Source organism: Salmo trutta, chromosome 19, assembly GCF_901001165.1.
Source record: "Salmo trutta chromosome 19, fSalTru1.1, whole genome shotgun sequence".
In the NCBI taxonomy this organism is placed as follows: domain Eukaryota; kingdom Metazoa; phylum Chordata; class Actinopteri; order Salmoniformes; family Salmonidae; genus Salmo; species Salmo trutta.
This window is the reverse complement of record NC_042975.1, coordinates 13,954,183-13,971,024: the sequence shown is the minus strand read 5'-3', so window position 1 is coordinate 13,971,024 and position 16,842 is coordinate 13,954,183. Positions and strand designations below refer to the sequence as shown.

The window sequence follows — 16,842 nt, the reverse complement described above, 5'->3', positions numbered from 1 at the left end:
ACTAGGTACATTAATAGCTTTAGGTTGGTTGTTTTTAAGCTCAACTTCAAGATTTCCACCAAGGACGTTGCCTCTCCGATCATCACTCTCCCTCGATTGTGCAAGGGACATTTGAGGTACACTCGGATGTGACAATGTAAAATGTAATTCAAGGGCTGAGGGTTTAGGGCCAATGGCTGCGTTTCAAACTCAAAGTAGACAGCCCTAAACCCTCAGCCCTTGGGGCAATCCCCGCGGATATATTTGTCGTCAGTACAAAATGTATTTTTATTTAACTCTTTTTTTTACCATGGAGGGTTGACTGAGAACACATTCTCATTTACAGCAACGACGTGGGGAATAGTTACAGGGGAGAGGAGGGGGGATGAATGACACAAGGGAAGTTTGCAACGTAAGCCCCTCAGCCCTCATTTTTTAATAGAGTTTGCGAGTGTACAATTATGTTCTCTTCGGGGCCTGAAACACCCCATAATTCAATTTGCGATGATTGTACATCCCCTAAAAAAAGTCTGCCAAAATGGTAAACCTCAATGTCAATATGGAGTCAACATACAAGTGTGAGTAAAAACGAATGTAAATAAGTTAGAAATTGTGCTACTAATGCACAAACACGTCTCATAAAAGTAATGATGTTTTTGTTTGGTTAGCTTTTGGAAATTGTAGAAATAAAAAATGTTCCTTCTTCAGAAGTAGCTAGGCAGACAAACTTTAGTTAGCTAATTAATTTGCTAGCTATCATACGTTAGGCGCATATTAATAATTATATAGTTAATATAAGTAGACATGCAATCATAATTGACTGTAGCGCATATAAAGCACCCACAAGCTTCCGGTGGCTGAAAACACAATCATCGCGGGATGAACGAGTGACGAATTTCCGGGCAAGGGCGGTCCATTTAAAAATGTTCTTCCTCCCTCGCCCCTTGTCCTGCAAGTGTATTCTCGTCAGACGTTATGGAACGTCACTAGAAGTGTCCACTTAATTTGAGGGCTGAGGGGATTGGGTGTGTCAGTTAAGTGTTTGGAATGCTGCCAGTGTTTCTCGTTTCTGTTGTTCTCGGTCAGCTTTTCACGTCTTAACCACGCCCGTCAACAATCACCCACAACAAAGATGGCGGCTTGCAGGGAGACGAGACGTAGCTGGAAAATTCACTGTGCATTTGTTGTGTTTATCTTGTTACAACTATTTCCTCTCAACTGCATTTCGGCACCGCTGGAACCCGAAAACGGTATGTTTAATATTCACCATGAAGTTGCCATGGAATATTTATGGTTTTATGTTGGGAGTAAGCTAGCTCAGCTAGCTTGCTCACAGTTCCAACACGACCAGCTTGTGCCGCCTAGTGACTTGCCAAGGTGTCAGATGACGAGGAACATGTCAGACAATTCTCTCAGAAATATAAGTTATTACGCGTTGAAAACAACTGGGAACTCAAATCTCTGATTCCGAGCGTTCAAAACCAGTGGCAACTCGGAAAAAAAACGAGCTCCGACTGGGAAAATCTGAATTCCAACTCGAACTACACTTATATTTTCTCTGAAGAAACATAATAACATTAAAGTAAAAAAAAGATTTCACTACACATGAATTTAGTTTCAAAGTTAAAGTACTTCAAATAAATATAATAAGGTCTGGGGTTACAATTGTACAAACCTATGATAGCATTGTAAGAATAGTTTTTTTTGGTTGACATTCTAGAGATTTGATTAAATATTGGATTTCAAGTAAAACTATATTGCATTTGGGGACAGATTTCATATACAATTTACGAGAGAATTAAGGATGAATTCAGTCGTTTCATTTCAATAATAACATTACATCTTTCATTGTAAATACATGGGCCTTATTTTATTTGTTTAACCAGGTAGGCAAGTTGAGAACAAGTTCTCATTTACAACTGCGACCTGGCCGAGATAAAGCAAAGCAGTTTGACACATACAACAGAGTTACACATGGAGTAAAACAAACATACAGTCAATAATACAGTACAAAAACAAGTCTCTATATCGCCCAATTAACGGCCGATTAAGCCGTTACCGATTAATCGGCCGATGTTTATTTTTTTTATTTTTATACTTTTTTTTATTTGTAATAATGACAATTACAACAATACTGAATGAACACTTATTTTAACTTAATAAAATCCATCAATAAAATCTATTTAGCCTCAAATTAATAATGAAACATGTTCAATTTGGTTTAAATAATGCAAAAACAAAGTGTTGAAGAAAGTAAAAGTGCATTATGTGCCATGTAAGAAAGCTAACGTTTAAGTTCCTTGCTCAGAACATGAGAACATATGAAAGCTGGTGGTTCCTTTTAACATGAGTCTTCAATATTCCCAGGTAAGACGTTTTAGGTTGTAGTTATTATAGGACTCTCTCTACGATTTGTATTTCATATACCTTTGACTATTGGATGTTCTTATAGGCACTTTAGTATTGCCAGTGTAACAGTATAGCTTCCGTCCCTCTCCTCGCTCCTACCTGGGCTCGAACCAGGAACACATCGACAACAGCCACCCTCGAAGCAGCTTTACCCATGCAGAGCAAGGGAAACAACTACTCCAAGTCTCAGAGTGAGTGACGTTTGAAACGCTATTAGTGCACACCCGCTAACTAGCTAGCCATTTCACATCGGTTACACCAGCCTAATCTTGGGAGTTATTAGGCTTGAAGTCATAAACAGCGCAATGCTTGAAGCACAGCGAAGAGCTGCTGGCAAAACGCACAAGAGTGCTGTTTTGAATGAATGCTTACGAGCCTGCTGGTGCCTACCATCGCTCAATCAGACTACTCTATCAAATCATAGACTTGATTATAACATAACACACAGAAATACGAGCCTTAGGTCATTAATATGGTCGAATCCGGAAACTATCACATTTATTCTTTCAGTGAAATACGGAACCATAGTGTATTTTATCTAACGAGTGGCATCCATAAGTCTAAATATTCCTGTTACATTGCACAACCTTCAATGTTATGTCATAATTACGTAAAATTCTGGCAAATTAGTTCGCAACGAGCCAGGCGGCCCGAACTGTTGCATATACCCTGACTCTGCGTGCAATGAACGCAAGAGAAGTGACACAATTTCACCTGGTTAATATTGCCTGCTAACCTGGATTTCTTTTAGCTAAATATGCAGGTTTAGAAATGTATACTTCTGTGTATTGATTTTAAAGGCATTGATGTTTATGGTTAGGTACAGTCGTGCAACGATTGTGCTTTTTTCGCAAAGCGCTTTTGTTAAATCATCCCCCGTTTGGCGAAGTTGGCTGTCTTTGTTAGGAAGAAATAGTATTCACACAGTTCGCAACGAGCCAGGCGGCCCAAACTGCTGCATATACCCTGACTCTGTTGCAGAGGTGACACATTTTCCCTAGTTAAAAGAAATTCATGTTAGCAGGCAATATTAACTAAATATGCAGGTTTAAAAATATATACTTGTTTATTGATTTTAAGAAAGACATTGATGTTTATGGTTAGGTACAAGTTGGAGCAACGACAGTCCTTTTTCGCGAATGCGCACCGCATCGATTATATGCAACGCAGGACAGGCTAGATAAGCTAGTAATATCAACCATGTGTAGTTAACTAGTGATTATGATTGATTGTTTTTTATAAGATAAGTTTAATGCTAGCTAGCAACTTACCTTGGCTTCTTACTGCATTCGCGTAACAGGCAGGCTCCTTGTGGAGTGCAATGTAAAGCAGGTGGTTAGAGCGTTGGACTAGTTAACCGTAAGGTTGCAATATTGACTCCCCAAGCTGACAAGGTAAAAATCTGTCGTTCTGCCCCTGAACAAGGCAGTTAACCCACCGTTCCTAGGCTGTCATTGAAAATAAGAATGTGTTTAACTGACTTGCCTCGTTAAAAAATATTAATAAAAAAATTTAATTTGGCAAATCGGTGTCCAAAAACACCGGTTACTGATTTGTTATGAAAACTTGAAATCGGCCCTAATTAATCAGCAAGATCCAAAAAGAAAGTCTTATTTGAGGTGTGAGAATCAAATATAATTTTGTTGGTCACATACACACATTTAGCAGATGTTATTGCGGGTGTTGCAAAATGCTTGTTCCTAGCTCCAACAGTGCAGTAATATCTAACAATTGTACACATTGCATATAATAAAACAAGCATGATTTAGATTGGAGATTAATATCTTCCATATTTGGACACACAAGACTTTGAAATATCACCTCCTAAATTTATGAAGCAATATCATAGTGCCAGCTGAGTGGTTAGACCCCTGACTAATAAACAGTATTTCCCCATTGGGATTTCCAAAAACTAGAATCTGAATCGCAGGAGTGAGTCTCCTGGAGTAGAATGAAATCTACATGTAGTGTTTTGTAAACCCCTGGCGTTTGGAGTTACAATATTTAGTGCATTGAATTCAAAACGTTGCCTAACCTGACAAAAATAAGAAAACAAATACAGTGTAGCGACATGAATAACTAGTAAGCTAGGTAGCTAGTAAGGAAACCTGCGCTTAGAGAGAACTGGACTACCCTAAACCGAGGTAGTTGTGATCATTCCGATGAACCCGTATTCACATTTACCAACCTGGTGATATAAAACAGGGTGACTATAAAAATGACAATTGACTTATTACTCAAGTAATTTAGCTAATTCAACGTTTTCATTTGACTTAGAAAGAATAGGACAGCATAGATTAAGTCAATGTAGCTATATACCTGAGCACAGTGTTTTCAAAACATTCAGTACACATGACATTCACTTGACGTCCTGGCAATCGATCTTCTTTCCATCAATAAATGCAGAAGGGCTGCTGAAAGATGCTCTCTATCTTCTCTTGCATTTTTTTACCACCGGTCAACATTTTTCCCCTGCAGCAGCATCTTCTAGAGTGAGAGCCTCTTTGATGCGTAGTTTATTCTCCATGAGAAGCCTGGACTCCTTGGCTTCTTTCCGACAACACTGTAGATTCTCATTGTGAACTGCATGATGGTTGTCCGGAGATCCGTCATCCCTTCACTTTCCCAGGCAGTGCACCACGTTGATGATGTCCGGGAGCTTGTCTCGAATCCTGGGTGCTACTTTGCCGAGGATGTCGATGATAACGCTCCGTATGTTCTTCCCGTCTTGTTCTCGCACCCCATGCAGTTTCAGGTTCCATCTCCGGCTGTGGCGCTGGACTTCCATGACATTCTGTCGCAGTTGGAATTCTGTCGCAGCTGGAGATTTCACCTGTTGCAGTTTCTGTATTTCAGCTTCCATTGTCAGTATTTTTTTCACTGTGGGTTGACACCTGATTGAGGAGCTGCTGCACAGTGGCTGAGAGAGACTCCATTGATTTGAAAATAGTCTATTTTTTTCAATGATGGCCTTGAGAATGTCAGGGTTGGCAGAACAATTTGACTGCCCTGTATTTAGTAGGAGGGCTCTTACTCTGCGTAGGTGGCAGTGGTGAAAATAAGGATTCTTTTGCCATGATTTCTGGAAAATCTTCACGTGGGCTGCATGCTTATGTTTCGCTGTTAGCATCTGAGGGGGCAAACTACCTGCCCTCTAAGACACCTACAGTACCCGATGTCACAGGAAGGCCAAAAAGATAATCAAGGACAACAACCACCTGAGCCACTGCCTGTTCACCCCGCTACCATCCAGAAGGTGAGGTCAGTACAGGTGCATCAAAACTAGGACCGAGAGACTCAAAAACAGCTTAGATCTCAAGGCCATCAGACTGTTAAACAGCAATCACTAACTCAGAGAGGCTGCTGCCTACAGAGACTCATATCACTGGCCACTTTAATAAATGGACCTCTAGTCACTTTAAACAGTGCCACTTGAATAATGTTAACATATCTTACATTACTCATCTCATATTATATACTGTACCTTATACCATCTATTGCACCTTGCCTATGCCGCTTGGCCATCCATATATTTACATATTCTTATTCCATCCCTTGAGACTTGTGTGTGTATAAGGTAGTTGTTGGGGAATTGTTAGATTACTTGTTAGATTTTGCTGCACTGACGCAACTAGAAGCACAAGCATTTCGCTACACTAGCATTAACATCTGCTAAACATGTGTATGTGACCAGTAAAATTTGATTTGAGGTGATAAGCATCTGTTCAGCCATGCCTTGCCTTTTTCGGTTTCTTCTGCCCATGTAGTAGTGTGATCACCGTGTTTTCCAATCACCTTCTGTTACTTCATATAAGTAATCCTTGATCATAATCTTCCTAGTTTATTGGGACATACGTTCAAATACACCCGATCAAAGTGATGCCATCTTGGGCCATCTCCACTCGGGCCTTTTTCAAGAGCTCTGAACATCACTGACGTCATGATTTGACCTCTTATTTTCCAGAGTTCCCAGTTGTGTTGAATGTGGTGTGTGGTGCTTTCAAAAATGGGAACTCGTGAAAAAAACAAGGTCAAATCATTACATCAGTATTAGAGGTGCATGGGTAAAATCACTGGGCAAGCCAAGGCTGTGAAAAAGCCATAGTACAACCTATGTTGTGATATTTGCATGTTTGCTAAATAACTGTGACAACAAAAAGACAAGTCACACAGTGGTGGAATAAATGAAACAAGTTTTTGTTTCATCACAAAACCGGAGAGCAACATCTGACAGGTGAAGTCCCCAAAGTAAGTATTGCATGTAACAAACAGTTATATGGCCTGCAGCATGGTCAAGCAAGTTGTTTTCGACAATTTACTAAACAACTACTGATTTAGAATCATGGCGTTACCGCAAGTCAGCACAAAGACAACAGGAGCAATGCGTCTGCTATTCCAGCGCCATTTCAACTTAAACATGATCAGATCAACAAGGCTATATATGCTTACTTTAATACACTGAAAAAAGATAAACAATTTAGTCCAATCAATGTTGCTAAATATCATGTGGCTGTCCATGTGCTAGGACAACCCACAGTTGAGCTAAGCTTGCTGGCATCAATCAATCAAATGCTACTGCAGCAACATGTCATACTCTTGTTCCAGACAGCATCGGATACAAAGACTACACATACTGAGACAGAGGGGCGCTGTCTCGCTCGCATGATTTCTCTGGTTATAGTCAGCCACTTCCAAATTGACAGAAAATTAAGCAAACACATATTTGGGGAATCCTGACTTACCTTGGCATCCATGAATACACGCCACTGGACTTTAGTTATCTTCAGGTGGGAAATCAGCTAAAGAAAGATGCCAGAGCTTCCGATTTTGAATTCTGATTTGGATAACTGTTAATGATTTTTCCCAGTCGGCGCTCGTCTTGTCAACAAGGAAATTTCAACAAAAATATGACCTTATCTAAGGCAGGCCTATAGCTAGTTTTCTAAGTTTCCTCAATTTTTGGGGGGGCGGGGGGTTCTCTGCACATGATTTTAATGTCTGTTTGACTTGCCAATGCTGTATTAGAGATTGATATAAAGCTTGTCTTCATGGGAATACTTTTTATTTTTACATTTTATTTAACTAGGCAAATCAGTTAAGAACAAATTCTTATTTACAATGACGGCCAACCACCCCCCTAACCCGGACAACGCTGGGCCAATTGTGCGCCGCCCTATAGGACTCCCAATCACGGCTAGTTGTGACATCGCCTGGGAACGAACCAGGGTATGTGTGACGCCTCTAGCGCTGCAATGCAGTGCCTTAGACCGTTGCGCCACTCAGGAGGCCAGGAATACTTTTCCAATAGCCTCCTTATCGCCTTCTGAAAGTGACTTACAAAAATCATATTTTGAGAAGAGATCGCATTTTGCACACTATATCTCTGGCCTTATCGTCTCATATAGCCAGTCTGTTCCCTTTGTGTGCCATAGCCGAACTGTTCAGAGTTCCTCTTAGGAGCATTGCTTGATGCCACATTCAGGGAAAGCGAACCCATGCGGCCTGTTTTACAGGCATCCAAATTGACATTGCATGCTGTCCAATATCCATAAGTGTTCTCTGAGAAATCTAACCATTCCCAACAGTAGCCCATACACTGTGTGTGAGGAGATGCTGGGATTGCCCCAGAGTTTCTTGAGTTACAGAAAGGTGCCATCTGAGGTGTCGTCCTACACTGGTGTTTAACGTGTGAGGAGAGCAGTATTTGTGATGTAGGAGAGATTGACAGACATTGCAAGAGGGAAGAAATCGTTAGACTTGGGGACATTTCAGTAGGCGACATGTTGCGTATTATTGGGATGTCCCTCCCTTTACAAAGCCGACGGAGGATACTTTCCAGTCACTTACTAGTTAAAGATGGTGTGTTTAGTCTCAAATGAATGTGTAACGCGGTCGTTGCGACAAAGGTCTCCCTTTTATTCAATGTTTATGCTGGCAGTAGCCTCAGGAATGAATACTCCCTTTCTTCATGGGGACTGCTAACTTAGGGGCTCAATTCCTCTGACTTTCCATGCCCAGCTTAACCCTCAGCTTGGACGACGCCTATAAAAGTCCCCAGGAGTATAAAATCATGTTGACTCTGGTTGAATCGTGTCATTGATTGAGATGGAAGGTGCTAGAACAAACATCCCCCTCATTAGATGCCCGACTAAACATCTTGTACACTTAAACTGCATATAAATTAAGCTGGTATTTACTGTACACTGCACATTTTTACAGTGAAATGTATACTGAAACTCAGAGGGCAAAGAAACTAACGGTAGGTTATCTAATTCAAAATCATTCAAAGTGATGGCGCAATGACAAACATTACAGGTCAGACGTAGAATGATAAAATTTGATTAGGCCTATATCACTTGGCTACATTGTTCCACTAAAGGCTACAAAATGGTGAAAGCACACGACTTGTTTTGAGAAGTGTGGAATGTGAACAAATGTTCAAATGAATGCGGTGATTGTTTTCAATTCCCATCTCTCTCATTTCCAGATTCAGTTGAGGTTCAACCACCTCTGAATCCAGGAGTTGTTGGTTCAGATCACTCCTTGCCTTTGGCAACCGCCAGCAAGGGTGCAGCAATAGCCGACAGCACTGGTACGACAGACAGCAATGCAGACACAGTAACCAATGACAAAGCTAGAACATCTATTGAGGTTGATGACACAGCAGTCATTAAGGCTGTAACAGCAGACGTAAAGGATGCTGCTGCTACACCCAATGAGAGTGCTACGCCTATCAAGGACGCTACCACACCTTTAGAAGATGCTACCACACCCATCAAGGATCCTACCACACCCATCAAGGATGCACCTATCGATGGCGTAACAGCATATGTCGCACCGGCCACCAAAGGGGAGGTTATAGCTGAATCCCCTGCCATTATTAATAAAAGTGGTGGCAAGGAAGCAGGACGGACTACTGAAGAATTACTTCCCAATCCCACTGATGCAGATGCTGCTGCCACCTTTACCATGGCTGCAGATCCAGCCATCAGCACCACCACATCCAAGCCCACCATGGAGAAACCAAGCTCTGCCTCCAACACCAAGCTTGTCAGTCGCATGAACCCTACAGAGGATGAGCAAGAGGACAATCTAGACTCCCAGGCAGAGACTGACGTGTACGACAGAGAAAATGAGGACGACGATGAGGACGGCGACTATGACCTGGGGCCAGCAGTTAAGGCGCCTCTGAACTTCAACGACGAGGACGACATCATGGTGGACGCAGACAATGACCCGGTGGTGCTCAGACCAGCAGAGAATGCTGGGAAGATAGACGTGCATATGAAGGACACCAACATCTACACCATCCAGGATGAGGACTCACACTTCTTCTTCCACTTGGTCATCCTGGCCTTCCTGGTGGCCATCGTATACGTCACCTACCACAACAAGAGGAAGGTAAGCAGAGGAAGAATACTTTATTAATCCATTCAAGACAAAGTTGTATTCTGTTGTACTGAACCTCTTATCTTCAACAAAAATATAAATGCAACATGCAACAATTTCAAAGATTTGACTCTGTTACAGTTCATATAAGGAATTCATTAGACCCTGAACTATGGATTTCACATGACTGGGAATACACATTTATTTTTATTTCACCATTATTTAACCAGTGTTACGAACCGGCTCAGAGTTCGCAACAAAAGGGAGACAACGTGGAGACAAGGAGTATCAAAATATATATTTAATAAATATATAACTAAGTAATTAACAATGGTGTGTGTAAGCAGTAGTGTAAGTGAGTGTTTTGCATACCTGAATGTAATAATGCAGGGTGTTGAAAGGTGCCAAAGCAAATAACCAAAAAGCCACAAAACTAGACAACCAAAATCAACAGTGTCTGCGTGGAGAGAGTCTCCTCAATGAATGTGGAAGAGGTACCTTTATCCTGGGACACACCCGGACCCAGGTGTTTCCCATGTAGCTGACGACCCTCCCAGCTCCGCCCACCGGCATCCCAACAAGGAAACAAGAACAAAAAGAGAGAATACGGCAGACAGAGTGGGAGGGTCGTCACACCAGGTAGGCAAGTTGAGAACAAGTTCTCATTTACAACTGCGACCTGGCCAAGATAAAGCAAAGCAGTGTGACAGACAACAACACAGAGTTACACATGGAGTAAACAAACAAGCCAATAACACAATAAACAAGTCAATGACACAGTAGAAAAAAGTCTATATACAGTGTGTGCAAAAGGCATGAGGTGGGCAATAAATAGGCCATAGGAGCGAATAATTCTAATTTAGCAGATTAACACTGGAGTGATAAATGAGCATATGATGATGTGCAAATAGAAATACTGGTGTGCAAAAGAGCAGAAAAGTAAAATAAAAACAGTATGGGGAAGGTAGATTGGGTGGGCAATTTACAGATGGACTATGTACAGCTGCAGCGATCGGTTAGCAGCTCAGGTAGCTGATGTTTTAAGTTGGTGAGGGAAATAAGTCTCCAACTTCAGCGAGAAGGAAGGAAAGGCGGCCAAATGAGGTGTTGGCTTTGGGGATGATCAGTGAGATATACCTGCTGGAACGTGTGCTACGGGTGGGTGTTATTGTGACCAGTGAACTGAGATAAGGTGGAGCTTTACCTAGCATAGACTTATAGATGACCTGGAGCCAGTGGGTCTGGCGACGAATATGTAGCGAGGGCCAGCCGACTAGAGCATACAGGTCGCAGTGGTGGGTGGTATAAGGCGCTTTGGTAACAAAACGGATGACTGAGACTGCATCCAGTTTGAGTAGAGTAATGGAAGCTATTTTGTAGATGACATCGTCGAGGATCGGTAGGATAGTCAGTTTTACTAGGGTAAGTTTGGCGGCGTTTATTGAAGGAGGCTTTGTTGCGAAATAGAAATCCGATTCTAGATTTAGTTTTGGATTGGAGATGTTTAATATGAGCCTGGAAGGAGAGTTTACAGTCTAACCAGACACCTAGATATTTATAGTTGTCCACATATTCTAGGTTGGAACTGTCCAGGGTGGTGATGCTAGCTGGGCGGGCAGGTGCGGGCAGCGAACGGTTGAAAAGCATGCATTTGGTTTTGCTAGCGTTTAAGAGCAGTTGGAGGCCACGTAAGAGTATGGCATTGAAGCTCATTTGGAGGTTTGTTAGCACAGTGTCCAAGGAAGGGTCAGAAGTATACAGAATGGAGTCGTCTGCGTAGAGGTGGATCAGGGAATCGCCCGCAGCAAGAGCGACATCATTGATATATACAGAGAAAAGAGTTGGCCCGAGAATTGAACCCTGTGGTACCCCCATAGACTGCCAGAGGTCCGGACAACATGCACTCCGATTTGACACATTGAACTCTGTCTGCAAAGTAGTTGGTGAACCAGGCGAGGCAGTCATTAGAAAAACCAAGGCTGTTGAGTCTGCCGATAAGAATACGGTGATTGACCGAGTCGAAAGCCTTGGCCAGGTCGATGAAGACGGCTGCACAGTACTGTCTTTTTTATTGATGGCGGTTATGTTATCGTTTAGTACCTTGAGCGTGGCTGAGGTGCACCCATGACCGGCTCGGAAACCGGATTGCGCAGTGGAGAAGGTACTGTGGGATTTGAAATGGTTAGTGATCTGTTTATTAACTTGGCTTTCGGAGACTTTAGATGGGCAGGGCAGGATGGAAATAGGTCTGTAACAGTTTGGATCTCTGGTGTCACCCCCTTTGAAGAGGGGGTGACAGAGGCAGCTTTCCAATCTTTAGGGATCTCGGACGATATGAAAGAGGTTGAGACTGACGTGTACATATGCATCTGTTGGTCACAGATACCTTAAAAAAATAAAAAGGGTAGGGGTGTGGATCAGAAAACCAGTCAGTATCTGGTGTGACCACCATTTGCCTCATGCAGCGCAACATCTCCTTCACAGAGTAGATCAGGCTGTTGATTGTGGCGTATGGAATGTTGGCCCACTCCTATTCAATGGCTGTGCCAAGTTGCTGGATATTAGCGGGAACTGGTACCTGCTTTCGTACACATCAATCCAGAGCATCTCAAACATGCTCATTGGGTGACATGTCTGGTGAGTATGCAGGCCATGGAAGATCTGGGACATTTTCAGCTTCCAGGATTTGTGTACATACCTTGCGACATGTACTGAGTTTTGTCCTCATCAATCTACACACAATACCCCATAATGACAAATCAAAAACGGGTTTAGACATTTTTGCAAATTTATAAACAATTTAACTGAAATCACATTTACATATGTATTCAGACCCTTTACTCAGTACTTTGTTGAAGCACCTTTAGCAGCGATTGCAGCCTCGAGTCTTCTTTGGTGTGACACTACAAGCTTGGCTCACCTGTATTTGGGGAGTTTCTGCAGATCCTCTCAAGCTCTCAGGTTGGATTGGGAGCGTTGCTGCACAGCTATTTGCATGTCTCTCCAGAAATGTTTGATCCGGTTTAAGTCCGGGCTCTGGCTGGGCCACTCGAGGACATTCAGAGACTTTTTCTGAAGTCACTCCTGCGTTGTCTTGGCGGTGTGCTTAGGGTCGTTGTCCTGTTGGAAGGTGAACCTTTGCCCAGTCTGAGGTCCTGAGCGCTCTGGAGCAGGTTTTCATCAATGACCTCTCTGTACTTTGCTCATCTTGGAGGCCACTGAACTTGGGGACCTTCAATGCTGCAGTAATGTTTTGGTACCCTTCCCCAGCTCTACGGACACTTCCTTCGACCTCACGGCTTGGTTTTTGCTCTGACATGCACTGTCAGCTTTGGGACCTTATATAGATGTGTGTGTGCCTTTCCAAATCATGTCCAATCAATTGAATTTACCACAGGTGGACTCCAATCAAGTTGTAGAAACATCTCAAGGATGATCAATGGAAACAGGATGCACCTGAGCTCAGATTTGAGTCTTATAGCGAAGAGTCTGAATATTTGTGTATTATTATTTTTTTTATTTAACAAACATTTCTGAAAACCTGTTTTCGCTTTGTCATTATGGGGTATTGTGTGTAGATTGATGAGGAAAAAAATGTATTTAAAACATTTTAGAATAAGGCTGTAACGTAACAATGTGGAAAAAGTCAAGGGGTCTGAAAACTTTCCGAATGCACTGCAGAAAATGCACATTAGGTTGGAGAGGCTGAAGCAGTGGGTAGCCACTTTGCTTAACCTGCAAAACGGCAGGAGATGTAAGAAGCACTCTTATTATCTGTAGTAGGAAGGACCAAGCATGACTATTCTAAAACATATTTGGGTTGGTTTTCTTCAGTTAGGCTTTGTCTTGAAATGGTCACTTTACACACAAATTCCCACACTTATGATGATTATGTAGCCTCCTTTTGCAGTTAGGCTTTTTGAGAGACTTCATTACCCTAATGGGTAGACAAGCCACATTTTTTTGTGTGGGGAATCCCCATTCACACCTCTGTTTCTTTGAAAATCATCCTGATGGCGCTTAGTGCAGTTACTTTTTCATCTGTATGTATGAAGCATTTCAGAGTAGAAGTTCTAATTTAGGATCATTTTTACATTTACATTTACGTCATTTAGCAGACGCTCTTATCCAGAGCGACTTACACATTTTTGCCTTTTTAGAGTATGATTACATGGACAAAGGGGGCCTGAGCCTAGATCAGCTCTGCAACTCTGAGACGCTTTATGAATACTGGTTCAGGTTACCATTTTAAAAAGGTTAAAGGTCAATTTGAATATTCCCCTCTCTCCAGATCTTCCTCCTGGCCCAGAGTCGGCGCTGGAGGGACGGCCTGTGCTCTCGCAACAATGTGGAGTACCATCGGCTGGACCAGAATGTCAACGACGCCATGCCTTCCCTCAAGATGACTCAAGATTACATTTTCTGAGCAGAGAAGGAATTTGAAAAGACTGAACTGAATTGAACAAACCTGTTTCCGGCTGCATTGTTGAAATGCTCGCTTGCCCCACTTCCTCTTGCTTCAGGACAATCCTGGGCAGGAGGGAGTTTGATGGTACTTCATCTCTGTAATCGACAGCCTACACGGTTTCAATGTTCATCCACGTACGTTGGAAATATTACTCTTTGTTTTGTTAACCATACTCTGAGTTTGGAAATGATTTATTTTGGTGACAATTACACTGGTCTATATGAAAAACATTCTCACCATGTTTAAGCCTTACTGTCCTTCTACACTTAATATAGTTTTGCTCTCCTTTTCTTTTGAAGATAAAACACACAGAAAATTTGGATGTATAGATTGTCAGAATCAATATCAAGATAAATATGTTGTGATACTTTGCTTGTTAGTAACTAGTTTGCCTAGCAATGAATGATGACTATTTGTAGTGATTAGCCACAAAGCATTTGTAGTTGTAGAAGTTAATACTGTAGGAATACAGCATACTACACCAGTGTTTCCCAAATCCTGTCTTCCAGTACCCCCCCCAACATTACATATTTTTGTTGTGGCCCTGGACAAGCACACCTGGTTTCTACTTGTCAACTAATCAAGCCCTTGACAAGATGAATCGGGTGTTTTTTGTTGTTGTCCTGGGCTACAACAAAAATGTATTGTCTGGGGGGGTACTGGAGGACCGGAGTTGGAGTACTATACTACAAAATATAGACCTTAATAAAAATGATCATTTTTATAGCAATACTGACAATTATTTATGTTGTGGTTATTTCTTATGCTAAATCCATCCTCACTTGACTTTTATTGACATGACAGAACACACCACCACATTGTGATATGGTGGCAGTTATTCCCTGTAATTGTATTTTTCCATAATCTGGCATTTTACTGGTCTTATTAACACGTTTCCCAGATTGCTATTCACTTATCCCAGGACTGGTCCTCCTTTCTATTTGTTCGGTCGTTCATTCTCCTTTTTATCAGAAATCTGCACTCTTCATGTGGCCTAATGTGCATGTAAAGCACCGAAGACACCGATTACCTTAGATCAATCAGCACTCTGTCCCTGCTCTGGGGACAGATGCATCCCAAATGGCACCCTATTCCTTATGTAGTGCACTACTTTTGACCAGAGCCCTATGGCTCTGGTCAAAAGTAGTGTATTGTGTAGGGAATGGGTTACCATTTGTGACGTAGACTCAGTCTGGAGGAAACGATAACAACCACCGTCGCTCACTTGTCATTACCTTAACGAGTCTTCAGTTATAATGCCATTATCCTGTGACATGAATCCAGAATGATCAATTCTCATGCACTTGTCAATCGCTGTTAATTTTCCACTGTCTTTTCAGTACAGAGAAGAAGCATTAGCCTGAGTGCCAGTCTGTTTGTGCCAACTCGTTCACTCATTGTCATGACGAGCATGTTTGTCTTGACAATGAGCGATGGCATTGGAAAGGGCACAAAGGCTGCGTCTACACAAGCAGCCCAATTCTGATATTTTTTCCACTAATTGGTCTTTTCACCAATCACATCAGATCTTTTTCAGAGCTGATCTGATTTGGTCAAAAGGCCAATTTAATCAACAAAATATCAGATTTGGGCTTCCTGTGTAAACAGCCTAAATCTGGGACCAGGCTAAAGCATTGTAAATAGGTGGTGGATTTCAGCTCTGTCAGGAGCTGTGCGCACTCTGGTGTCACGACAATCGCTAAAGCATGGGAGGGAGATGTCAAGCATTGGAACAGAAATACGCTGTTGTGTAGCTTTCATATAGCATGTAGTGGATGAACACTGCTTTTGCAATCAACTGTAGAGATTCTATAAAGCACAATTGTATATGGGTCCCTTTTTGTCTCTTGCTAATGCTTCATTTGCTACTAAATAAATGTTAATCTGTTTTACATTTCTTGTAATTTAATTTATCTCCACAGCAGGTTGTAAGAGTCATCAAAAAGTTAGTTGTATTCATCGTGAAGAGAAATTAATGCTTTTTATTTTTACGTTTCAGTCATTTAGCAGATGCTCTCACCCACATTGCAAGCGCCATGCTCTACTAACTGAGCCACACGGGAATTCATGTATTTGGAAATGAGCCTGTCATGACCACATGACTTTACAGTAACTGCTGAATCGTTCCATTGCTAAAGTTGTCTTGTATGATGACAGAAATACAGTGAGGGGGAAAAAAGTATTTGATCCCCTGCTGATTTTGTACGTTTGCCCACTGACAAAGAAATGATCAGTCTATAATTTGAATGGTAGGTTTATTTGAACAGTGAGACAGAATAACAACAAAAAAAATCCAGAAAAACATGTAAAAAATGTTACAAATTGATTTGCATTTTAATGAGGGAAATAAGTATTTGACCCCCTCTCAATCAGAAAGATTTCTGGCTCCCAGGTGTCTTTTATACAGGTAACGAGCTGAGATTAGGAGCACACTCTTAAAGGGAGTGCTCCTAATCTCAGTTTGTTACCTGTATAAAAGACACCTGTCCACAGATGCAATCAATCAGATTCCAAACTCTCTACCATGGCCAAGACCAAAGAGCTCTCCAAGGATGTCGGGGACAAGATTGTAGACCTACAAGACCATCGCCAAGCAG

At 41.9% G+C, this 16,842-nt stretch overlaps 1 protein-coding gene across 1 annotated transcript; it reads left to right on the top strand.

Annotated features, from left to right (window-relative positions):
• The first annotated feature begins 881 nt into the window (after nucleotides 1–881).
• LOC115154020 (keratinocyte-associated transmembrane protein 2) lies at nucleotides 882–16,137 on the top strand. Its single transcript, XM_029699783.1, has 3 exons — nucleotides 882–1,229; nucleotides 8,876–9,789; nucleotides 14,069–16,137. The coding sequence occupies exons 1-3, from the start codon at nucleotides 1,112–1,114 to the stop codon at nucleotides 14,201–14,203; spliced, it is 1,167 nt and encodes a 388-aa protein (XP_029555643.1). The 5' UTR covers nucleotides 882–1,111; the 3' UTR covers nucleotides 14,204–16,137.
• Nucleotides 16,138–16,842: the final 705 nt, after the last annotated feature.